The sequence below is a fragment of the Lepidochelys kempii genome, chromosome 5, assembly GCF_965140265.1.
Source record: "Lepidochelys kempii isolate rLepKem1 chromosome 5, rLepKem1.hap2, whole genome shotgun sequence".
Classification (NCBI taxonomy): Eukaryota; Metazoa; Chordata; order Testudines; family Cheloniidae; genus Lepidochelys; species Lepidochelys kempii.
The window spans coordinates 4,388,804-4,414,663 of record NC_133260.1 but is presented as its reverse complement, the minus strand read 5'-3'; the positions used below and the strand labels follow the sequence as shown (position 1 = coordinate 4,414,663).

Here is a 25,860-nt window from a genome sequence, read left to right as displayed (position 1 = left end):
GCGCCCCTGGATCAGCTACAGCATACTGTATCCTGGCATACAGCCCCCCCCACCCCACCCCCCAGCCTTGCACTTGGAGGTCAGTCCTCCAAGGAGGTCAGACATTCCCGTATTCCCCCCCAAGAGCAGGTCCGGGGGGGGCCCTAACCCGGAATTCCCTCCGGCCCTTCTGGGGCCCCCACTTCCATAGCGCTGCCAGAGTTGAATCACTGCCACTTTCCTAGCAGCAAACAGCTGCTCATGCTTTTAGATCTAACTGGTGCCACCGGGCAGGAGCCAAGGGCCAGCAGAGTCAGTCCAACAGCTGGAGAGCAGGCCCGGGGGAACCAGGCCACTCGTCACACGCTGACTGGAACTGTCATGGGGGGCCATGGGCCAATCTTGGCGGGGTGGGGGGAGGATCTCAGCAGGTGCTTAGCCAAACCTCTCCAAGGTGTCCAGGAGACAGAGAAAGGGAGGAGCAGAGGCTAATTCAGAGGGGTCCGTTGCAGCTCAGCTATTTCAGAGCGATTGCCATCAAGAGGTGTGCAAACGGGGGGTGCGTGTGAGAACTTTGTGTGTGTGTGTGTGCATGCAAGTCATGCGTGTGCATTCAAGGTGGTGTGTGTATGCATATGGAGAGGTGTGTGTGAGTCAACCTGCAGCAACACTTGTATTGTTTGTCACACTCACAAAGGATTAGTTAACTGAACAGGAGAAAACCAGGCGTGTGTGTGTATTCATGTGAGCGTTCACACGCCCCAGGGAGTGTCTGTGAGCGAGTATAGCTGTGTGTGTAAACAGGTGAATGCCTGCATGTTTGTAAGCATTTGGGTGTATGTTTGTGTGATGTTGGGGTGTGTGTGTCTGTATGTGTGTTACTTTGCAAGGGTTTTGTGTATGCGACCGAGGCAGCATGTGTCTGAACGGCTGCAAACTCCCGGCTCTGTCTGATAAGCTTCAGGCAGCAAAGTCCTGGCAGGTGCCGCAGCCTCCAGAGGGCAAATCTCAGTGTATCTTCCTTCAGCTTGAGAGCAAACAGCCTGGGCTTCTTCCTCCGGACTGCAGCATCGAGTGCCTCCTCGCTCGCCTGCATGCCCCATGTGGGCGAGGCTCCTTTGACTCACACAGCTAACAGCCCAAGGATTTGCACACACACACACACAGAGTGTCAGCAGTGCCAAGGCCTTGCACACCCACGACCGGTAGTGGCAAAGATTTGTGCAGTGCTGAGAATTTGGACGCTGTCCCAGTTCTCTGTGAGAAGCAGTGATTTATTTGCTCTGGGGATGTGGATTGCCCAACCTCCTGGCAGTCAGTGCCAGTTGGGGGAACCAAGCCGGGGTCCGCTCCAGTCCTTCTGGGAAACCGAAGGCCGACGTCGTGAATTTGGACGCGGTCCCAGCTCTTTCCTAGAAACAGGGGCTTGTTAACTTTGTGCCTTTTCTTTCTAATTGGTGTGGCTCCGAGCCATTGTGCGGGATCAGGGGAGCTGGGGGGCAGCACTCCACTGAATAATAACCTTCCTATGAATCCTTAGTGCTTCTTCGCAAGCTGGAGGCCAGAGCTGGGAGGAGCTGAGTCAGCAGAGGCCAGGCCACCATCTGACATGCCGGCTGAAACGCTGTAACGCAGCTGGGGGGAGTGCGCCCGCCGTGGGGATTGTACATGGCCCGGTCCCGGTGGAGGCCAAACCTAGTTGGCTCTTAGCCAAACCTCTCGAAGGTGTCAGGGCAAGAGACAGAAGCAGAGGCTAATTCTGAGGGAGCCTGTCAGGCTCCGTCCTTGCCGAGCAGTGTGTGTGTGGATTTGTGGACAGGTGTTTTGTGCGTGTGTGAGCAAACAGGACATTTGCACGTGTGTGTTGTGTGTCAAGGAGAGAGAGAAGCACGGGCAAGTGCTTAGCCCAGGGACTGGATAAGTTTGAATCCAAGCTCGGAAGCTGCGTCACTCTGGCCAGGGGTGAGTTGCTGAGGTCCAGCTGGCAAAGGTCTCTGCTAGTTTGGGGGGCCCAGCCTGGGAGGCTGGAAATGCTGCGAGCTGGGTACCCACATCTAGCTGGCTCTTTGAAACCTTGGGCTTTAACCTTCCTGTGCCTCAGTTTACCCATCTGTCCAATGGGGAAGGGGGGGAGGCGCTCTTAAGGTTAATTAGCCCGTTTGTAGGTGTGTGTGACCAGAGATGGACAAAATGCAACAGCTCGAGGTGGAGGGAGGAGGCGTCTGGCCCGAGTCACGGCCTGGGACAGGCTGGAGGGAGCCCCGTCCGATGCACTGACAACACCAAGGGGCTTGGGCCTTGTCTCACGTTTCGTTCCTCCCCACTCTCTGGCAGGAGCCCCAGTCTCACAGCTGGGCAGAGCCAGTGTGGACAGCATAGGCATTATGGGCCCACACCTAGGGCCCCAGCCCCTGGAGGCACGTGATGAATCCGAATCTCAACTGCCATTTAAAAGTAAAAACAACGAGGAGTCCGTGTGACACCTTAGAGACTAACATATTTATTTGGGCATAAGCTTTTGTGGGCTAAAACCCACTTCATCAGATGCATGGAGTGGAAAATACAGTAAGCAGTATATATATCACAGCACATGAAAAGATGGGAGTTGCCTTACCAAGTGGGGGGAGGAGGGGGTCAGTGCTAATTAGGCCAATTCAATTAAGGTGGAAGTGGCCTATTCTCAACAGTTGACAAGAAGGGGTGAATATCAAGAGAGGGAAAATTACTTTTGTAGTGTTAATGAGGGCAATGCAATCCAGGTGGACGTTGGCCATTTCCAACAGTTGACAAGAAGATGTGAGTATCAACAGAGGGAAAATTACTTTTTGTAGTGACCCAGTCACTCCCAGTCTCTATTCAAGCCTAATTTGATGGTGTCCAGTTTGCAAATTAATTCCAGTTCTGCAGTTTCTCTTTGGAGTCTGTTTTTGAAGTTTTTTTGTTGAAGAATGGCCACTTTTACATCTGTTATTGAGTGTCCAGGGAGATTGAAGTGCTCTCCTACTGGTTTTTGAATGTTACACTTCTTGATGTCTGTCTTCCAAGATCTGTGAGAGTGAGGGATCGTCCTTCAGGATAGGTTGTAGATCCTTGATGATGTGCTGGAGAGGTTTTAGTTAACAGAATGCCACCTGCAGTCACCTACAGCCCCCAACTAAAACCTCTCCAGCGCATCATCAAGGATCTACAACGTATCCTGAAGGACGGTCCCTCACTCTCACAGACCTTGGGAGACAGGCCAGTTCTCGCTTACAGACAGCCCCCCACCCTGAAGCAAATACTCACCAGCAGCTACACACCACACAACAAAAACACTAACCCAGGAACCAATACCTGCAACAAACCCCGGTGACAACTCTGTCTGCTTATTTATTCAAGGGACACCATCACAGGACCTGACCACATCAGAAACACCATCAGGGGCTCATTCCCCTGCACATCTACCATTGTGATATATGCCATCACGTGCCAGCAATGCCCCTCTGCCATGTACATTGGCCAAACCAGACAGTCTCTACGCAAAAGAATAAATGGACACAAATCAGATGTCAGGAATCATAACACTTCACTCTCTCTGGACACTCAATAACAGACTTAAAAGTGGCAATTTAATCGCATTGCCCTTGTTAACACTACAAAAGTAATTTTCCCTCTCTTGATATTCACCCCTTCTTGTCAACTGTTGAGAATAGGCCACTTCCACATTAATTGAATTGGCCTCATTAGCACTGACCCCACACTTAGTAAGGCAACTCCCATCTTTTCATGTGCTGTATATATAAACTGCTGACTGTATTTTTCACTCCATGCATCTGATGAAGTGGGTTTTAGCCCACGAAAGCTTATGCCCAAATAAATGTGTTAGTCTCTAAGGTGCCACAAGGACTCCTCACTGTTTTTGCTGATGCAGACTAACACGGCTACCACTCTGAAACCATTGAAAAGTGATGTGTTTCTGTCCTTCATGGATGCAGAGAAAAGCTTGAAAATGTGCCCTAAGTTAACTGATGCCTACCTGAGTATGCAGAGAGCCTGAAACAATAGCTCCAGGAGCTGGGGACTGCCCCCTGCACCTGGATCCTGAAACCTGCTGCCACCGGAAGGGGAGGGCCCCGGGGGCCCTGGGCTGCTTTCACTCAGTCTCATGACTGCCAGTGCTCCTGGCCTCCAGCTCTCCCATGAGGCAGTGCGCCAGCTTGACAGGGTGAGGTCTAGTGGGTTAGAGACTGGACAGCAGGACTCCTGGTTCTGTCCCTGGCACTGGGAGGATAGTGGGGTCTAGTGGTCAAAGCAGGAGGCTGGGAGCCAGGACTCCTGGCTTCTCTTCCCGACTCTGCTCCTTGTGGTGTGAACTTGGGCAACCCCCTTCCCCACCCTTCGCGGGGCCCGCCTCCCCGCCTCCCCTCAGCTGTGCAGCAGCGGTGATGCCAGGCCCTTGGCAGGAGAGGGGGTCAAACCCCCGGGCCCTGCTGCACCGTCCCAGCTGGGGGCCCCCTGCCGCCTGGCACCCTCACCTGCCACCGGGGCTTCCGTGGTGAGGTGCTTGGGCTCCTCCGTCCAGGGCGTGGCGTGCACAGCGGCGCTCCAGTCGCTCCACGTGCCGATGTCGTTGTCCTTGGCGGCCACCTGGATGATGTACTCCTTGCCGGCGTAGGCGTCGGTGATGGTGTGGGACGTCCCGTCGGACAGCTCCACCTGCATGGGGAGAGCGGAGGGGGCGGTCACCGGGATGCCGAGGGGGGATGGGGAGGGGGGAACGGAGGGGGAGGGGATGGGGCACGGGGGAGGGGGAATGGGGAGGGGATGGGAGGGGGAATGGAGGGGGAGGGGATGGGGCACAGGGGTGGGGGAATGGAGGGGGTGAGGGGGGAATGGAGGGGGAGGGGATGGGACACAGGGGTGAGGGAATGGAGGGGGGATGGGGAGGGGGGAACGGAGGGAGAGGGAATGGGGCACAGGGGTGAGGGAATGGAGGGGGTGAGGGGGGAATGGAGGGGAGGGGATGGGGCACACGGGTGGGGGAATGGAGGGAGGGGATGGGGCACAGGGGTGAGGGAATGGAGGAGGGGATGGGAGGGGGGAACGGAGGGGGAGGGGATGGGACACAGGGATGGGGAAATGGAGGGGGGATGGGGAGGGGGAATGGAGGGGGAAGGGATGGTACACAGGGGTGGGGGAATGGAGGGGGTGAGGGGGGAATGGAGGGAGAGGGAATGGGGCACGGGGGTGAGGGAATGGAGGAGGGGATGGGAGGGGGGAACGGAGGGGGAGGGGATGGGACACAGGGATGGGGAAATGGAGGGGGGATGGGGAGGGGGAATGGAGGGGGAAGGGATGGTACACAGGGGTGGGGGAATGGAGGGGGTGAGGGGGAAATGGAGGGAGAGGGAATGGGGCACGGGGGTGAGGGAATGGAGGAGGGGATGGGAGGGGGGAACGGAGGGGGAGGGGATGGGGCACGGGGGTGAGGGAATGGAGGAGGGGATGGGAGGGGGGAACGGAGGGAGAGGGAATGGGGCACGGGGGTGAGGGAATGGAGGAGGGGATGGGAGGGGGGAACGGAGGGAGAGGGAATGGGGCACGGGGGTGAGGGAATGGAGGAGGGGATGGGAGGGGGGAACGGAGGGGGAGGGGATGGGACACAGGGATGGGGAAATGGAGGGGGGATGGGGAGGGGGAATGGAGGGGGAAGGGATGGTACACAGGGGTGGGGGAATGGAGGGGGTGAGGTGGAAATGGAGGGAGAGGGAATGGGGAACGGGGGTGAGGGAATGGAGGAGGGGATGGGAGGGGGGAACGGAGGGGGAGGGGATGGGGCACGGGGGTGAGGGAATGGAGGAGGGGATGGGAGGGGGGAACGGAGGGAGAGGGAATGGGGCACGGGGGTGAGGGAATGGAGGAGGGGATGGGAGGGGGGAACGGAGGGGGAGGGGATGGGGCACAGGGATGGGGACACGGAGGAATGGAGGGGCAGGGGAGACAGGGAACTGGAGCCGAGAGGAGGAATCGTAGCTCGGCAGGGGAGGGGGGGTCGTCATGGCTGCCCGTCTGTCAGGTGCCAGAGGCTGGGCCAGGGTGGTGGCGCGAGTTCTGAGCAGCCGCAGAGCGCGCGCCAGGCGCTGCACAGCGGGAGCAGGGGGACGGCCGACCTCCACCCCCAAGGCTGGTCACCGCGTCCCTGACACCAGTCTGGCGGCTCCTCTCCGCTGGGGATGGGGTGGGGGCCAAGGCGGGGCTGGAGCCAGCCGCCTCCTCTGCCCTCCCCCCTCCCCCCGAGCAGGAGGGTCCGTCATTCCCGGTCAGGCTGGGCCCAGGATGTCCCCCCGACCAGAGCGCGGCCCGACGGACCGGCCGAAGCAGCAGGCCAGCCGGCCTGCCCGGGCAGTGCCCGTGAGCACCAGAGTCAGCGAGACGGGCAGACACGGCTGGGGAGAGACCCGAGAGCCAGAGGGGAGGGACAGAGACAGATCGCAGAGGGGGCCAGGGCTCCGCCGGCTGTCCCTCCGCCCCGCTGGCAGCGCTCAGCCCGCAAGGCAGGGAGCGAGCCACCCTGGCCGTGCCCCGGGCACTCCCAGCCCTGCCTGCGGGGGACGCTGCACAGGGGGAGCTGGCTGCAGAAGGCTGGGAGGCCAGGCCCGGCGTGGTCTGTCCCCACACCCCAGAGGCTGAGCCCCAGCCGAGCACTGTCTGAGCCCCAGATCCTCAGCCCCTGCTGCCCTCTGGTGCCCCACTCCCAGCCACGATGCCCAGGGCACCCGGCACCAGCCCAGAGGGGCCCAGGTCAGCCCTAGGGCGTCCCTTACCCAAGGCTTTCTTTCCGGGGGAGGAGGGGGCTTTACACAGACGACGCACTCTGTGGCTTCTGGGCCGATGCAGGGAACGACCCCTCCCACTGTCAGGCAGCGCTTGGGGCGGGGTGGGGGAGCCGACGTGGCCTGTTTGTGAGGTTTCCTCCTAGCCACGAAGCCTGGAAACTCCATTGTTTTCAAATGAAAGCGGGGATTTTGGAGCACAGCTCTGGGGCGGGAGGTGAACTCGGCAGCTGCTGTGGGACCAAATCCAGGGGGCTCTGCTCCGTCATAAGCAACCCTACCATAACACACCAGGCGCTCAGCCCCGCGCGAACGAGCGACCCTCCGGCCATGAGCAAGCCCACAGCAACGGACGGTGGCTGGCATGCCTAACCCACCTACAGCAACATGAATGCCCAGCACTCCGGCGCACCTTACGACAACAAATCAGCGCGCGTAGCCCAGCGCTCAGGGACAGCCCGCCACTAACAAAGCAGCCCGCACGTGAGAGGGAAGGAAAAGCACTACAGGGCAAGAGAGCTCTCAGGTTTAGGCTTTCGGGGGGCTCAGCATCAAGGGGAAAGGAAACCGCTTCGTAAAGTGCTGGGGAGCTGTTGGTGCCAGGATGTCGGACAGACGGGGTGGGGAAGGCAAGGCCTTCCATTGGCCCCACTTCTGTGGGAGAGAGACACGAAAACGCACGGCATTCCTGCTCGAGCGAAGGCCGGAGAGACTGTGGAAAGGACCCCCCGGCGGACTCCCGGAGACAGCCCCTCTCCAAGCCCCACTCAGGATTTCCGCTGAGAGCCCACGTCCCACCATACTCCAGGAGCTGGCTCCTTGGGGCTGCGGGAGACACCGTGACCACCCCGCGTTACGGGAGGGTTGACCAGCGGCCGCACGGCACTCTTGGTGCGATGGGTTAACGCCGAGCCATTCTCCCTCGCAACCTCTGGGACCCTGGGCTTGAGTTCGATCTCGGCCACAAGTCAAATGGGCCAGTGGGTCTCGCCTCACCCCCCCCAGCCGGTGTCTGTCCACACAGGTGCCAGCTTTCTTCTTGCCGGGTGGGTGCTCCACCCCTACTCTGCCCCCGAGGCCATGCCCCCACCCCGCCCCTTCCCCCAAGGCCCCACTCTCGCCACCTCTTCCCACCCCCTTCCCCCAGCGCCTCCTGCCCACTGCCAGCTGATCGTCGGGTGGTTGGCGGGTGGTGAGCACCCACTATTGAGGGGATCAGCAGAAAGGGGGAGAGGGGGCTGCGAGGGGGCAGGTTGGACAAGCAGGGGGGCTGCAAGTCAGAATGGAGGTGCATCGGTGCAGCTCTGGGCGGGGAGGCTACGACTGGAAAAGCAGAGGGGCTGCAGGTCAGGGCTGGGGGGCACTGACAAGGGGAGAGTGGGGGAAGCTGGAAGACAGAACTGAGGCACGCTGGGAGTGCTGCACGGGGACGTACCTGTGCTGGGCCTTACTGACACGGGAGGGTCACGCCGGTTACACGTACACTGTGTTTAACAACCAGCCCTCACGCTGCGAAACCAAAGAGGCGAGGCTCATTATTCTGCACGGACAATGGCAAATAGTGAAGCCAGGGGAAATCTCTCTCCCTCCTCCCACGCCACCTGGGGCAGAGCAAGTGGGTTCCTCGGTGGCAGCTGGCTGAGAACCTGGGTGGTGCAAGAAGCGGGTTTGCTCGAGGCAAACGCTGGCTTGAAGGCCCATCTCCGGAGCACAGTCTATTAGACACACAGCGCAGTAAGAGCTCAGGCCGATCGACTCTTACAGGATCTCTTGGCTTTTGCCCTTGGGCACATGACATTGGGCATGTCGACACTACAATCTTCAGTCCACCTATGTAGAGGGAGAAGCCGCCCATGGCTTATTGCCTCCGGTGGGGAGATCCACGCCTAGAGTCCGGTCAGCTGCCGTGCTCCCAGCGGGGAGCTGGGACCCCAGAGAGCAGCAGCCCACACCAGGAGCCTGGGTGGCAGCAAAGCTGGGGAGCTGGGAGCCGGCCTTCTTGTCAGTGTCCCCGCTCCAGCTGCCTTATGTCGACCTAACTCTGTAGCGTAGACCAAGCCATTGACTGAATGCAGGAACAGAGTCAGCTACATTTCCCTGAAGGCTAGCTCAGCACCCTGGATTTTGCAGGCTCGTATCTGAGATCTCCTCGGCTGAATTCTGCACTGGAGTTCGGGGCTGGTTCTCACTTCATCCAAATCCACTTGCTTGGCCCTACTTGATATGTCTTCAGTGCTGTGCATCCCAGATCCTCCCCAGGTGTGACCCGGCACCACGGCACTGGCTTCAACGGCGCAATGTCAGTTTTTACCAGCTGAGGATCTGTCCCATTCCATTTAAAATAACACAGGGACATTATGACTTGCTATAAAGAAACAGAGCAATGGTCCATCGAGCCTGGTGCCCTGGCTCCCTGCAATGCTGGGTCAGGCCAATGGCCCATGGAGTCAGATGTCCCGTCTCTCTGGCATACCCGACCAAACACACCCTCCACTCCTCTCATGGCAGGTCCAGTGCCAGGCGTGTAGGAATTAAATCCCCTGCATTTGCCCACTCACCTCCCCGCATGCAAAGTGTTTGATCAAATCCAGAGGCCATGCACTGATTCGCCTGATGCGCACGTCTGCATGTGTGGACACCATGGGACTTCCACGCAGGCAGAAGGAGCGAGGACGTGCACCGTTATCTTCCCACCTGCCTTCCAGTCACACCACATCATCTGGTGTCAGTCCCCCTGGCACCGCAGCCAGAAACCTGCAGCCCATGGACCCCCTAGATGGGCGCTGTCAGATGGCCGTTATGTCTGTCACAAGAAACCTCCGGATTAACAGGACGATGGTACCCTCCTGCGAGCCCTGCGTTTAACCCACGCGATGCCACTGCAGTTCCCATCCGCGGCATGGCCCCATGTGCAACCGGCAAGACTCGCTCACGTCCCCTCCCTTCCTTCTTGGCCTGTGCTGACACAAGCCATCTTCTCTCCAGACACATGTGGATAATAAACATGTCTGAGCGGATGAAGGATTGCGAGGGGTCTGACATGACCCATCTGCTCGGCTCGGGGGGAGGGGAGGAAGTTGGCCTCTGCTCTCAATTCTGGAGCTCAGGAGGCCAATGGAGAACAGAAGCAGGAGGGATAGAACCAGAGCTGGGACATTGACCATGAAGCTCCCACGTCCTTCCACCCCTCTCCCTGGCAGAGAGCACCAGCCAGATCTCAGCTCAGCTGTCAGAGGCGGGAGAGGAAGATGCTCCCTTTGTGGCTGGGGTGCTCAGCATGAGCCCAAATCTGTGCAAGAGCAGAGGGAAAATTCAAGGGACATTATGTACTGGCGCCCCGGGGGGCAACTTGGATAGTGGGTGTGTGAGGTGGGAATCCGCCGTGAATCTGGAAAGCCCCTGTCAGTCTGAGGCTGCCGATGAACTGATGGGATATTCTGAGACTTCAGCTGTTGTCTGGGGAGTAACAGTGAGTAATGTGAATGACCCAAGTTGTGGAAGAGTAACTCCATCAAACTCCCCGGGGCCCCATCTGAACAAACAGCCGAGTTTTTAAAGAGCTAAATTCATCTACAGGAGCAAGGTGGAGCGGAAAAGTCCTGCCTCATTTTAGATCTCCACCCTCCCAGCACACTGCGTAGCCGCACATTGAGCCAGTGAAAACGAGACAGACACATTACACCATTGCAACCAATTCCCGCTGGCCTGACACCCTCCCAAGGGCAAGGAAACCATTATCCAGTATGTGCTGAGAGCTGGTGACTGTTTCTGGGGGTGCACCTGGGAGGACGACTGACGGACCAAGGAGATGTGCCCGCTGAGACAGCCGGCCCAGGAATAGCGCAGTGCAAGGCTAGCAGTGTACAAAGGGAGGCCCCCGTGTGCATCTGTGCATGCCACACTAGGCCTGGAGCAATCAGAAATTGATGAGAGCCATGGAAGAAGGGGGGGGGGAGAAGAGCACCCATGGGTGGGGACTGGATGGGAGAGGAGTTAGGGAAACTGAAAGTCGCAGGGGTGCTAAAGGGGGAAACAAGGGAGAACAAGGCATTGAATTTGTAGGCATTGACCCGAGTAAGGAGACCCACGGGCTGGGCTGATGGAGAATGATGTCTCACTGTTGCCATGCAACCCAATGGAGATACTACAGAGACCTGGTACCCCAGAGCCGGTGGTAGACAAAGAGCCAGAGGGTAGCAGTGGGGGTGTATGAGTGCTGTGCGGCACGGCTGTTGACGTGTGGACGGCATTGTGCGCAAGTCACTAGGAGTGTTGTGCAACAGACTGTGTGTGCGTGCGTGTGCGTGTGTTTTTAAGCGTGTATGGTTGGGGTAACAACATGTGTATACGGAAGCGGTGTGTTTGTGTGTGCCACGTGCAACAGTGTGTGCATGAGTGAATGAGAAGCAGGGTCAGTGCACGCACGTGTACATGAGTGTTAGTGTGGGTGGACGGAAATTTGGTGTGTGAAAGGTTATGGGTGAGTCTGAGAGAACGTGTGCGCGGTGGGGGTTGTGTGCATGGGAGTGTGTACAAGAGTGTGGCAGGCTGTGTATGTGGGCGTGTGTTGCTGTGAGTGCAGGGCGTGTGTGAATGGAAGCGAGTCCGTGTGTGCACGGGTGTGAGTGCAGGGTGGGTGTGTGTATAGAAGTGAGTCCGCATGTGCATGGGTGTGAGTGCAGGGTGGGTGTGTGGAAGTGGGTCAGTGTGTGCGCGTGGATATAAATACAGGGCATGTGTGTATGGAAGCGTCATGGCATGGGCATGGGTGTGAGTGCCGGGCGTTTGTGTATGGAATTGTGTCGGGGCGTGGGCATGGGTGTGCGTGCCGGGCGTTTGTGTATGGAATTGTGTAGGGGCGTGGGCATGGGTGTGAGTGCCGGGCGTTTGTGTATGGAATTGTGTCGGGGCGTGGGCATGGGTGTGAGTGCCGGGCGTTTGTGTATGGAATTGTGTCGGGGCGTGGGCATGGGTGTGCATGCCGGGCGTTTGTGTATGGAATTGTGTCGGGGCATGGGCATGGGTGTGAGTGCTGGGCGTTTGTGTAGGGAATTGTGTCAGGGCATGGCCATGGGTGTGCGTGCCGGGCGTTTGTGTAAGTAATTGTGTTGGGGCGTGGGCATGGGTGTGAGTGCCGGGCGTTTGTGTATGGAATTGTGTCGGGGCGTGGGCATGGGTGTGAGTGCCGGGCGTTTGTGTATGGAATTGTGTCGGGGCGTGGGCATGGGTGTGAGTGCCGGGCGTTGGTGTATGGAATTGTGTCGGGGCGTGGGCATGGGTGTGCGTGCCGGGCGTTTGTGTATGGAATTGTGTCGGGGCGTGGGCATGGGTGTGAGTGCCGGGCGTTTGTGTAAGAAATTGTGTCGGGGTGTGGGCATGGGTGTGAGTGCCGGGTGTTTGTGTATGGAATTGTGTCGGGGTGTGGGCATGGGTGTGAGTGCCGGGCGTTTGTGTATGGAATTGTGTCGGGGCGTGGGCATGGGTGGGAGTGCCGGGTGTTTGTGTACGGAATTGTGTCGGGGCGTGGGCATGGGTGTGAGTGCCAGGCCTTTGTGTATGGAATTGTGTCGGGGCGTGGGCATGGGTGTGAGTGCCGGGCGTTGGTGTATGGAATTGTGTTGGGGCGTGGGCATGGGTGTGAGTGCCGGGCATTTGTGTATGGAATTGTGTCGGGGCGTGGGCATGGGTGTGAGTGCTGGGCGTTTGTGTATGGAATTGTGTCGGGGCATGGGCATGGGTGTGCGTGCCGGGCATTTGTGTACGGAATTGTGTCGGGGCGTGGGCATGGGTATGAGTGCCGGGCGTTTGTGTAATTAATTGTGTCGGGGCGTGGGCATGGGTGTGAGTGCCGGGCGTTTGTGTACGGAATTGTGTCGGGGCGTGGGCATGGTGTGAGTGCCGGGCGTTTGTGTATGGAATTGTGTCGGGGCGTGGGCATGGGTGTGAGTGCCAGGCGTTTGTGTACGGAATTGTGTCGGGGCGTGGGCATGGTGTGAGTGCCGGGCGTTTGTGTATGGAATTGTGTCGGGGCGTAGGCATGGGTGTGAGTGCCGGGCGTTTGTGTATGGAATTGTGTCGGGGCGTGGGCATGGGTGTGCGTGCCGGGCGTTTGTGTATGGAATTGTGTCGGGGCGTGGGCATGGGTGTGAGTGCCGGGCGTTTGTGTAAGGAATTGTGTCGGGGCGTGGGCATGGGTGTGAGTGCCGGGTGTTTGTGTATGGAATTGTGTCGGGGCGTGGGCATGGGTGTGCGTGCCAGGCATTTGTGTAAGGAATTGTGTCGGGGCGTGGGCATGGGTGTGCGTGCCGGGCGTTTGTGTACAGAATTGTGTCGAGGCGTGGGCATGGGTGTGAGTGCCGGGCGTTTGTGTATGGAATTGTGTCGGGGCGTGGGCATGGGTGTGAGTGCTGGGCGTTTGTGTAAGGAATTGTGTCGGGGCGTGGGCATGGGTGTGAGTGCCGGGCGTTTGTGTACGGAATTGTGTCGGGGCGTGGGCATGGGTGTGAGTGCCGGGCGTTTGTGTATGGAATTGTGTCGGGGCGTGGGCATGGGTGTGAGTGCCGGGCGTTTGTGTACGGAATTGTGTCGGGGCGTGGGCATGGGTGTGAGTGCCGGGCGTTTGTGTATGGAATTGTGTCGGGGCGTGGGCATGGGTGTGCGTGCCGGGCGTTTGTGTATGGAATTGTGTCGGGGCATGGGCATGGGTGTGCGTGCCGGGCGTTTGTGTAAGGAATTGTGTCGGGGCGTGTGCGATGCAGAGAGAGTGACGGGTCCCCCTAGGGAGTGAACAGGAATTATTGATGGCATCTGATTTCCTCTGGGAAGCTGGAGCGTTCCCCCTCCCCCCTGGAAATAACAAAATCTGCCCCCCCCATCAGCTCACCCTCCCCCGCCCCAGGCTTACGTAATCCTTTCGGGATGTAGCTCGGAGCCACGGCGGGAGCCCATGGTTTACAGCTGCGGCGCATTCCTGGGCCTCTCGCTCTGGGCCGCACATCCTGGGCTAATTCAACACTGACTTTCAAAGCCACGCACAGGAGGATATTAACACCCCCCCACCCCGCCCCATGGAGGGGGAGCCCCACACGAGCTGCGGGGAGGTCACAGGCTCACAGCCCCACTGTAAGGGCCCTGCTAATGCCCCCGTGTCGGCCTGGGGCCGTGGCTATTGTGTGCTTGATCAGCCCCAGCGTGGTCCCTGCTGCTGTGGACGGGGCCTGTGGCCTGGGGATGTGGCTAGGTCCGGTCTACATGGTAAAATGCAACAGTGCAGGCCGACTGCCGGCCGATCTCCACACCTACAGCCAAAGTGTGAAGGAGACAGACCCCATCCCGGGGGTACGCCCGCCCCCCCCCCCCCAGCATAAGGGCACGTGCTGCGTTTGGGGCTGGAGCCTCCGTTTCCATCTGTCAGCGGGGTCCATTCCGGACCCCGTGGCAGGTTGCTGCCATCTCGCTCCGCTAGCTAGATAACCCCGCCCCCCCCCATCAAACTCCTGCCAACATTAACTGATCCTATAACCGATTCCCCCCTCCCCCCGTGCCGCCAGACAGGAGGGAAGTCTGGGGCCCAACTCTAACAGCTGACAACGCTGATTGGGACCAAACCCCAATGCAATCCGCACAGCTGCTGCTCCGCCAGCAACGCCCCCCACACCCACAGGACTCCAGCAACCACAGCTGCAGAGCAGAACTGGGCCCGGTCCCCCCGCTAACCAACATGCAGACAGGAATATTCCACTTCTGGGGCCACCTCAGCCGAAGCAGCAAATCAGCCCTCTGCCACAAAGCACGGGAGCAGAAAAAATTCATTCGGTCTCTCTCGAAGGTACTTTGAGAGATTCCGAGGCCAGAAGGGACCGCTGTGATCATCTCCGCTGCCCTCCCGTAGAACGCAGGCCAGAGACCTGCCCCACACTAATCCCTAGAGCAGCGCTGTTAGCAAAACGTCCCATCTTGAACTGAAAATTATCCGTGCTGGAGACTCCACCACGACCCTTGGGAACAGTTAATCGCTGTCACTGTTAAAAATGGTTTCAGAGGAGCAGCCGGGTTAGTCTGTATTCACAAAAAGAAAAGGAGGACTTGTGGCACCTTAGAGACTAACCAATTTACTGGGAGTGACTAGGAGAGGCTAAGTCATTATGCAAGGTAACCTATTTCCCCTTGTTTTTTCCTCCCCCCCCCCTTCCTCAGACATTCTTGTTAAACCCTGGATTTGTGCTGGAAATGGCCCACCTTGATTATCATACACATTGTAAGGAGAGTGATCACTTTAGATAAGCTATTACCAGCAGGAGAGTGGGGTGGGGGGAGAGAAAACCTTTTGAAGTGATAAACACCCATTTTTTCATGATCTGTGTGTATAAAAACATCCTCACTGCATTTTCCACTTTTATGCATCCGATGAAGTGAGCTGTCGCTCACGAAAGCTTATGCTCAAATAAATTGGTTAGTCTCTAAGGTGCCACAAGTCCTCCTTTTCTTTTTACTGTTAAAAATGTAGGCCTAATTTGTCTAGCTTCAATTTCCAGCCATTGGATGGTGTTGGACCTGCCTCTACTACACTGAAGAGCCCATGATTAAATATTTGTGCTCCATGTGGGTACTTACAGATTGCAATCAAGTCACCCCGCACCCTTCTGTCTGTAAAGACTGAGCTCCGTAAGTCTATCACTGTAGACAGTCTCACACCTGTTTTCTAACCCTTTACTGCTTCTCGTGGCTCTTCTCTGAACGTTCTGCAATTTATCAGCATCCTTCTTGAACCGTGGGCACCAGACCTGGATTCCAGCAGCGGTCACATCAGTGCCAAAATAACCTCTCTGCCCACACTGGAGATTCCCCTCTTGATGCGTCATGGACTCGCATTAGCCCTTTCAGCCACAGTGTCGCTCTGGGAGCTCAGGTTTAGCTCATTACCCATCACGATCCCCAGGCCCTTTTCAGTGTCACTGCTTCCCAGGGCAGAGTCCCCCCCAGTGGAAGTGTGGCCTGCAGTCTTTGTTCCTAGACGCTCCCAGTACCCAACAAAACCACACCCCCCTTCTACTGTCGGCTCTCTCGGGCCGGGACCACGTCTTTGCTCTGTGTTTGTACAGCAGCAACGGGCTGCGGGGCCAGGACTGAGGCTCCTCCTGCGACAGAAAGACGCCATGAACTTCCCAGCTGACCCAAGCCCGCCCCAGACTGAAAGATGCCAGTGATACAAGTCAGGGGGAAGAACAAAGCAAAAGCAACGCCAAGCTAGCCTGCTGCGCAACCCTGCTCAGAACAATCGCGCCAGCAGGCGAGCGGCAGAGCCCGAGCACACCGTCCCCAAGCACGGTCAGGGACCCGAAACCAGAGGTGGAAACTGGAGTCACCAAGCACAGTGCAGACGCAGAGACGAGACACTGTCTGGCCAACATGACAGAGGCAAGCGTCCTCGGCTGGTGTGAACCGGAGCCGGCCTGAGTTTTCGTGGCGCAGAGGCTGGGATCTGACACTTCTACACAGTCCCGCTGCTCGGTCTGTGACAGTCCCGGAGCGTGTGCGTGTGAGCGTCGGGCGGATGGCTGGCCTGGACCGGGGAGCTGTGACTCCCCGCTCATTTGGGCCTGCCTACGCTCGCTCTGCTGGTGCCCCCAGACGGCGCTGTGTCCGCGGTGGCACAGGCCCAGGTCTGCACCCGCGTCGGTTAGCCCAAGAGGCCGCCCGTTCGCTCCCAGCGCAGGTGCACATGCAGGACCTGGGAACTGCCCCTCTCTGCCCAAATGTAGCCCTACCCTGTCTGCGAGCAACTGGGCCTGCGTCTCCTTCCAGGGACGTGTGAGACTCGGCAGTGCCGACGCTGGGGAGTATTCGTGTGAGGGGTGTGTAGCTGTAGCACGTGTGTTTGTGATCGTTGGTGTGACATGGGTGTGACTACGTGCGTTTGTGGTGCTGGCCGTGTGGGATATTTGTGGTGCTGTGTATTGGTGTGTATTGCTTGGGTTGCACGCTGTTGTGTGTGTATTTGTGGTGCTGTGTGTACCTGTGGTGCTGTGCGCTGGTGTGTATTTGTGGTGCTGTGTGTATTTGTGGTGCTGAGTGCATTTGTGGTGCTGTGCACTGGGGTGTATTTGTGGTGCTGTGTGTATTTGTGGTGCTCTGCGCTGGTGTGTATTTGTGGTGCTGTGTGTATTTGTGGTACTGCGCGCTGGTGTGTATTTGTGGTGGTGTGCATTGGTGTGTATTTGTGGTGCTGTGTGTATTTGTGGTGCTGTGCACTGGTGTGTATTTGTGGTGCTGTGTGTATTTGTGGTACTGCACGCTGGTGTGTATTTGTGGTGCTGTGTGTATTTGTGGTGCTGTGTGCATTTGTGGTGCTGTGCACTGGGGTGTATTTGTGGTGCTGTGTGTATTTGTGGTGGTGTGCATTGGTGTGTATTTGTGGTGCTGTGTGCATTTGTGGTGCTGTGCACTGGGGTGTATTTGTGGTGCTGTGTGTATTTGTGGTGCTGTGCACTGGGGTGTATTTGTGGTGCTGTGTGTATTTGTGGTGGTGTGCATTGGTGTGTATTTGTGGTGCTGTATTTGTGGTACTGCGCGCTGGTGTGTATTTGTGGTGCTGTGTGTATTTGTGGTACTGCACGCTGGTGTGTATTTGTGGTGCTGTGCACTGGGGTGTATTTGTGGTGCTGTGTGTATTTGTGGTACTGCGCGCTGGTGTGTATTTGTGGTGGTGTGCATTGGTGTGTATTTGTGGTGCTGTGTGTATTTGTGGTGCTGCGCGCTGGTGTGTATTTGTGGTGGTGTGCATTGGTGTGTATTTGTGGTGCTGTGTGTATTTGTGGTGGTGTGCATTGGTGTGTATTTGTGGTGCTGTGTGTATTTGTGGTACTGCGCGCTGGTGTGTATTTGTGGTGGTGTGTGTATTTGTGGTACTGCGCGCTGGTGTGTATTTGTGGTGGTGTGCATTGGTGTGTATTTGTGGTGCTGTGTGTATTTGTGGTGCTGTGCACTGGGGTGTATTTGTGGTGCTGTGTGTATTTGTGGTACTGCGCGCTGGTGTGTATTTGTGGTGGTGTGCATTGGTGTGTATTTGTGGTGCTGTGTGTATTTGTGGTACTGCACGCTGGTGTGTATTTGTGGTGGTGTGTATTTGTGGTGCTGTGCACTGGTGTGTATTTGTGGTGCTGTGTGTATTTGTGGTGGTGTGCATTGGTGTGTATTTGTGGTGCTGTGTGTATTTGTGGTGGTGTGCATTGGTGTGTATTTGTGGTGCTGTGTGTATTTGTGGTGGTGTGCATTGGTGTGTATTTGTGGTGCTGTGTGTATTTGTGGTACTGCGCGCTGGTGTGTATTTGTGGTGCTGTGTGTATTTGTGGTACTGCACGCTGGTGTGTATTTGTGGTGGTGTGTATTTGTGGTGCTGTGCACTGGTGTGTATTTGTGGTGGTGTGTATTTGTGGTGCTGTGCACTGGTGTGTATTTGTGGTGGTGTGCATTGGTGTGTATTTGTGGTGCTGTGTGTATTTGTGGTGCTGCGCACTGGTGTGTATTTGTGGTGCTGTGTGTATTTGTGGTGCTGTGTGTTGTTTCATGTCGCCCATGCTGCCCCACGCAGCCTCCCCCTGCCACCCCCAGGCTGGTCCCGGGGAGGCTGGGTTCGCCCTGGGGCCCACGGGGCATCGGCCCCTTGGTTCGCCCTGAGCCAGCCTGGGCGTGGAGCCGCTGGGGAGCCGTGGAGGCAGGTCCCAGGCCCCGGGATCTGCTGCAGTGGAGGAGGGGATGCGGGGGGAAGACGGAGTCTGGAAGCTGAGATTTGTTTCACAAACGCTCCGATTCCCTTCGTGCCCATCCCTCGCTGTGCTGCCAGCCGGCACCCCCAGCCAAGCCCCACGCCGCGGGGCCGGCGCACGGAAAGCCTCCCAGCTCCGCCGCTTGGGATTTACGGGGGCACTCTCAGCAGCACCCCCCACCCTGCTCTGGGCTCTCCCCTCAGCATGGCTGCTGGAAGGAGCTGAGGCTTGGGACACGACGGGGAACCGGAGCCAACGGCACCAAATAGAAGTTCCGTGGAAGACCCTGGGGACTTTATTCAACTACCCCCAAGCACGGCAAGATTTCCAATAGAAACGCAGCCACACCTTGCCTTTCCCTGCAAAGCTTCCCCCCCTCCTGCAGCCTCAGCTGTGCCTCACCCTCTCATGGGTCAAACTGGTCCTCGGATCTGAGTCCGTCCCCCCCACTTTCCTGTTTGATGTTGGGAAGATGCTGGGGCAGTGCCAGGGGAGTGCTGCCGGGTGTCGCTAGTCATTTGGAAACGAGCATGAGATGAAAGGGACCTTGGCTGCAGGCAGCTTAGACAGCAACAGCGGATCATTGTTCCTGGCCTGGGAAAGGCCGGCGCTGGGGTGGGAGTGGGGCTTTGCAGATTCAAGGACCAAGTTAGAGGCCCAACTGCGTGCATCACAGAGGAGGTGATGAGCGGGTCCTGCGGGGAGGGGCCGGCGAGGTGATCCCGCGGGGCTATCGAGGGGGCTGTTGCGCTGAACCAAGGTGGGTCACTTGGAGGTGGGACACATAGAATCGTAGCATAGAACTGCAAGGAACCTTGAGAGGTCATCTAGTCCGGTCCCCTGCACTCAAGGCAGGACTAAGTATTATCTAGACCATCCCTGACAGGTGTTTGTCTAACTTGCTCTTAAAAATCCCCAATGATGGAGATTTCACCACCTCCCTTGGCAATTTATTGCAGCGCGTAACCACCCTGACAGTTAGGAAGTTTTTCCTCATGTCCAACCTAAACCACCCTTGCTGCAATTTAAGCCCATTACTTCTTGTCCTATCCTCAGAGATTAAGAAGAACAACTTTTCTCCCGCCTCCTTGTAACAACCTTTTATGTACTTGAAAACTGGTATCATGTCCCGCTCAGTCTTCTCTTCACAAGAATAAACAAACCCAATTTTTTCAAGCTTTCCTCATAGGTCATGTTTTCTAGACCTTTAATCATTTTTGTTGCTCTTCTCTGGACTGTCTCCAATTTGTCCACATGGGTGCTGCAGATGGAGGTGGGACATATGGCCATGGATAAGGCCCCAGAAATCTCAGCTCATTTCTAACCCCTCTGGAAGCGCCCCTGTGCAGATAGCAGACCCCCAGCAAGTTTCCCGTCCACCAGCTTGTTCATCTGTCTGCCTTGGCTCCCGATTACTCCTTGGTGGTCAGTGCCCTCGGCAGTTATCTGTCACCAGCTGGTCCCTTCCTCCTGGACAATCTTTGCTAGGCAGCGCATATCCCCCTTGGTTTGAATTCACACCCCTCTTGGCCAGCCTGCAGCATGCAGACCTGGAATGGGCTGCCCCTGAGAACATCTCTCTCTCTCCAGGAGACAGCCTGCAGCTGCCAAAATCCACATTCAGTTCAGAGCAGACATGAAGTGGAGTGAATGAACACAGCTGGATCTGCATCTCCTGTCCGCACAAGCAAGAGGCTACTGGAGTGGGGGAGAAGGTGGGGCCACCAGACAGTTCTCTCTCTCTAGGTTCTTCTCTAGCTTCTCTCATTGGGGTTGTTAAGCACCATACAACACCCGTAATGTGGGGGAAATAACATTATTCCCAGCTACTCTGAAACCTGTCATTATTCCCATTGTGCAGATGGGGAAACTGAGGTCCAGACAGAGGAAGTGACTTGTCCCCAAAGTCACATATGGTGTCGGTGGCGGTGCTGGGCACTCTCAAGTTCCCAGCCAAATCCTGTAACCACAGGGCCAATGCACATCCACGTGAGTGACGGAGCCAGCTTCCAAAGGGCTCTCAGCAGCAGCCACAGTGCAAGGGAACACAGGAACAAAAGCCATTTACTGGAGGCAATGGACTGAGTCCTCACGAGAGACGGGACGGGACACAGAGAGGTGACAGCTCTGGGGATGGCCCCTCTGTGTTAATGCCTTTGGAGGGAGAGAGACATAAGAGAGTCCCCCGGGGGACGGAGATAGGGGATGGGAGATGGATGACATGAGATGTCTGACCGAAAAAGCCGGATTTTCCCCTTTTTTTGGATTTACTTCATTGACTGCTCTGCAGCAGGATGAACAGGACCCCGATCAGGCCGCTGGGTCCGCAATGCAGCCAGGGTTGGAAAAGCAGAGGGAGGGGGAGGAGACCATGGGCAATACAGGGGGAGTAAAATATTGCTACCCTCTACGAGGAGACCTCACCTCAGCGGAGCAGCGCCAGGTCTCGGCTGAGATCTGTCAGACAGACCGCAGCTTGGGTTCTAACCAGGCATGCAAACCTTGGCTTGTAGCTTGTGGCTTCTTTTTTTGATCAGCTCCCAGCAAGCAGGGGCCGGGAGGGGGAGGGGGGAAAGAGTCAGGGGTGCACAGTGGGACCACCACAGTCCCAGATTGCATGCCGTGGGGATCTAGTCACGTAGAGTGTTGGGGTTCTTAGGGATTGGCTTGTTTTGGCCTTGTTTTGAAATGGGATTAGCTTAATTTAGTCTGCAGAAGAGAAGAGTGAGGGGGGATTTGATAGCTGCTTTCAAGTACCTGAAAGGGAGTTCCAAAGAGGATGGATCTAGACTGTTCTCAGTGGTAGCAGATGACAGAACAAGGAGTAATGGTCTCAAGTTGCAGTGGGGGAGGTTTAGGTTGGATATTAGGAAAAACTTTTTCACTAGGAGGGTGGTGAAGCACTGGAATGCGTTACCTAGGGAGGTGGTGGAATCTCCTTCCTTAGGGGTTTTTAAGGTCAGGCTTGACAAAGCCCTGGCTGGGATGATTGAGTTGGGGATTTGTCCTGCTTCGAGCAGGGGGTTGGACTAGATGACCTCCTGAGGTCCCTTCCAACCCTGATATTCTTTGATTCTCTGATTTTTGGCTTATTGTGAAAGTCGGGGTGCTTATTTACCGCGTGAAAGTTGGCAACTGTGGTTCTAACCCAGAGTTTTCTCTCATGACCAGAACCAAAGCAGAATCCAGGTCCGTGGAGGCGAGGGGTTTCCGCTGGCATCGGCCCATCATACCGCACGTGAGATTCCCCGCTGCATTCGTGAAATGGAGACAGGCTCCACGCACAGGAACGCACAACACCCAAGCATCTGGGGACGTGCAGCCGGGACCATGCATATGCCAGCCCTTGGCTCTCTCCAGACCAAGGAATGCCTTCAGCAGGCCGTGCAGCGATCCCCATGCCTCCTGGAGCCAAAGGGCACCTGAGGGGTACTCAGTGCCGTGCAGGATTCGTCTCTCGGTTGACGTGCTGTTAAACAAAAGAGGAAGGCTCCCCAGAATATCTCTATCCAGCCCTCTGCCCCCGTTCCGTGCTGCGCCTTTGTCAAAACAGACCCCCACGCTGCATCGCGCACTGCAGCATAATGAGGGTAGATTGTAATTGCAGTCATTACGCTTCCTCTCCCCCACACGCTCCCTCGCTGCTCGGATGGAAAAACATGGGCCTCGGTTTCTCTCCCGGGCCCTTCCCCCACCCCCGTGGAGTCTCCCCTGCCTTGGGGAGAAAGGAGAGCACGTCCGTCTGGCTTTGTGCTCACCTGGTGCAGAGACACCAGCCAGCGCCAGGAAGCAGGCCTGCTTCACACCGACTCGGAGTCTGCATGGGGCATTTTCAGCTACCTCGAGCCCTGCCTCTGTCCCGGGTGCCCGCTGCCCCATGCTCGCTCCTGTGGGACTGCGCTGCTCAGCAAACACCTGCACTTCGCTGTGTGTCAGGGTTTCAAGCCCCCTGCCGTGGAGGTGGCACCGGACAGAGCGGCAAGCCGGTGACGGAGCATTAAAAGCCGCACTTCACAGTGTGTCCACTTGATGGCACCAAAGAATTTTTAAATACATTTGCCACTCACCAGCCACAATAACCCAAACTAACTGGGAAAGCCACCTGGTGCACGTCCTGGGGTCTTGGCAAGCACACAGGTTCCCCTCGGCTGAGCCCCGAGGGGCAGCGGGTGTGCTTGGAGGCAGAGAAACACAGGACTTGGTTGCAATGACGATTTAGGGGATTCCTGATTGTGGCTGCTGGGCACAGACAGACCTTGGGGTTCCCTCGGGCACCTTAGCTCCCAGCCCGTGCTGCCTAGAGCCACCAAGGGGGTCGCGGCTGTCACCGAAAGGACTGCTGAGTGAGGCACAGTAGGGTTTCTACCCCAGCCAGAACTGGGGCACTGTGCTAAGCGAGGCAAGCGTGAAGCACAAGCTGCTGAGTACTGAAAAAGGGCAGGTGAGGCCACCAGGGGGCGCCAGCCAGGCCTATTCTTTCCCCGCCTCCGTCGGTATTTGCATGTTGGACTAGCTCTGCCAATCTCCATCTTCCATTTCTTTGCCATGGCAACAAACGTGAAGGTGGAGCAATGGAGAGCCACCCAAAGCACAGGCTGTGGAAAGCAGCTTGTGAGCCCCAGGGAGCCCTTCTGGCTGCTCCCTGAGTCCCCTCTGACGCCCGTTCCCATTGCGCCTCTCCCTCCATGGGGTGCACGGCCCCTAATTGCAAGCTGCCGAGGGGCAGGAAGAGCCCCGCGGAGCCGGCTTTTGCTTTCCCTGGGGAACCATGTGGGGCAGTGCCCTCAGGCTGGGATGTGTTGGGAAGAAAAGAGATTTCCAGACTGACCGTGCAGGATTGAGACAGGCAGCCAACCCCCCAACCCCCGGGCACCTGGCTGACATTCCCCCGGTACTAGCTGTGCCCACCTCTTATGCAGAGACCCAGAAAGAGGGAGCAGGGGGAGAGCGACGCTAAAGACAGCAATCCCTCCCTGTGCCCCAATCCCCAGCTTGATCCTCTGCCCTGCTACCACCTAGCTTCCTGCCCTCCGCCTTATCCCACACCGTCACTGGTGACAAGCATCCCCCCCAGCTGCCAGACCCTTCCTCACCCCTTCAGGGATGATCCTCTCCTGCCCCAAACCCATACCCTTCCCAGTTGCCAAAGCCTCCCTCACCTCGTGTGTCCATTCCCCACGGCGGGGAGTCATACAAGTGGTCCTGGTTTCTAACATTGGGCCACCTTAATAAATTCAGGTGTTTTGTACCTCTCTGGTCTTTCCCCAAGCCCTGGTCAGTGCTTTCCAGGGAGTGCCCCAGCCTAAAGCAAAGAGTCTGAGGGAAATGGAAGGCAGCACATTTAAAACTGAACAAAGGAACACAAAAGACACACCTAGCCGGTGGAACTCATTGCCACAAGATATCAGTGTGGCCAACAGCTAATCAGGAATTAAACCTATCCAGGAATAGGATATTTGCATGGATAACAAGAATATCCAGTGTTATAAGAAAAATAACCGAAGAAACCCTCCTTTTTCAGGGCAAACCTCTAAACACTAGCAGGAGTTTCCCCCGGGTTGAGGAGGTTGAGTCTATTGCAGGGCTCTTGCACCTGCCTCTGATGCAGCTGGTACTGGCCATTATGTCAGACAGAATGGCAGGCTAGATGGACCCCTGGGCTGACTCTGTCTGGCAATTCCTCTGTTCCCAGGACTAATGTCTACCAGATAAACAGAGACCAAGAATTACCAGGTCTTCAGTCACTCTGGACCAGAGCCATCCTGGGAACTTACGAGCTGCAACAAATTGGGCACATGCATCGTTTGATTCCTGGTTCCGATCCCCGCCTGGCTGGGAGTCACCGAAAGCCATCCCCCATCTGGCTCAGCAGCCCTGGGGAGTGGCAGTCCACTCCCTCGCTGGGCAGTGGCCACAGGAGGTTTGGTGTCCCATGTTGTTGGCATTGGCAGAAGAGAGCCAGGGCACCAAGTGGACCAAAGAGACTGAACCTGCCCTCCCAGTTAAGAGAAGCCATGGGGCAACGCTATCATCGGGGCAGTGCAGATGGAGAGGAGGCAAGGAAGCAAACTCTCTCCTCTCAGATAACCCATCGCTAGTGAGATCTGCAGGGACGGGGCTCCTTGGCAGGCTTGGACGCCCTCTGTAGAGAGTGGGCCAAATTCTGCACTTGAGGCACTAATGGAAATCCAGGGGAACTCCAATAGGAAAAGGCTGTATCTACACCAGGGTAACTAATGGGGCTCACTGGGAGCAGTGGTGTAAAGTAAGACCTGACCTGAACCTTCACCCAAAACTCCAGCCCAACCTGATGGGCAGACAAGGGTCCGCGCTGCCTCGGTGCCCCACAGCGCTGGCTGGGTGTGGAAAGGGATTCCCCCAAACACAGCGACCCAGGCCATCCGGATGGCATTGCTGAGCTGGAACACCAGAAACAGGTCGAGGAACCCAGAGGCTTTGGGGGAACAGCCGAGGGTGGCAGGCCATGGGAGAGTGGCTGGGCCTGAGTAGCCGGAGAGTGGAGTAGACGCTCCTTAGGAAGTGGTGGAGCGCTCGTGACTGCAGTGATTCCAGGGCAGTTTAGCTCAGCTGTTAGTGTGACGGGTGCAGGGCACAGCTTTGCCGCACCCAGGGCTCTGGCCGGCCAGCCCGAGCAGTCTCCAGCCCCTGGATTCAGTTTTGCACCGATAAGGCAGAGAGCACACGGAGAGCTGGGGAAGAGAGCTGGGGAAGGGCTCCAACCCGACAGACAGACAGATCGGTGCGGGAGGAGGGGCAGAGAAGCAGCATCAAAGAGAGAGAAATTCCTTAATCCGCGTCCCTGCCACACAGGGACAAAAGTTGGTGAAAGCTGCGAATGGTAATTTTTTTGGCCGGAGGGGCTGCGTTTCGCAGCCCGCTTTGTGTACCTGCCAAAAGTCACTCGGGCTGGCTGCAAAGCAGGGCGGAGATTAATGAAGGCTCAATAGCCAGTGCAATGCAGGGCGATTAGCAGTGCAAAAAAAAAAAAAAATCCCGACTCCTTGAAGCCAGTTAGTCAGCCGTCCATGTTGACAGCTCGTGCAGGAAATCTCAGCCATTCTTCCACTGTCTGTCCTGCCCCACCTCCACCGCCCAGCTCTCCGGGAGACAACGTCCGCCCCTTTGAGTTTCCTCATCCCCCAGACGACTGCTTTTCCACCACTGCCTCCACCCGCTAACGGAGCGGAGCCAACGGGCTTTAGAACGGGGCCCAAGTCCTCAGCACAGGGATGCCCCCCAACCAGAAGCAGGGAGCGAGATGGGGGGCTCAGGGACTCCCATGG

General features: G+C 57.1%; 1 protein-coding gene across 5 annotated transcripts in view; it reads right to left on the bottom strand.

The window, feature by feature from the left end:
- CNTFR (ciliary neurotrophic factor receptor) overlaps positions 1-25,860 on the bottom strand; it is a 460,255-nt gene that overhangs the window by 6,412 nt on the left and 427,983 nt on the right. For all 5 annotated transcript variants that reach the window (XM_073343357.1, XM_073343356.1, XM_073343355.1 and 2 more), the window contains one exon: positions 4,494-4,674. In XM_073343357.1, coding sequence (XP_073199458.1) covers positions 4,494-4,674 — 181 coding nt within the window. The remainder of the gene's footprint in view (positions 1-4,493; positions 4,675-25,860) is intronic.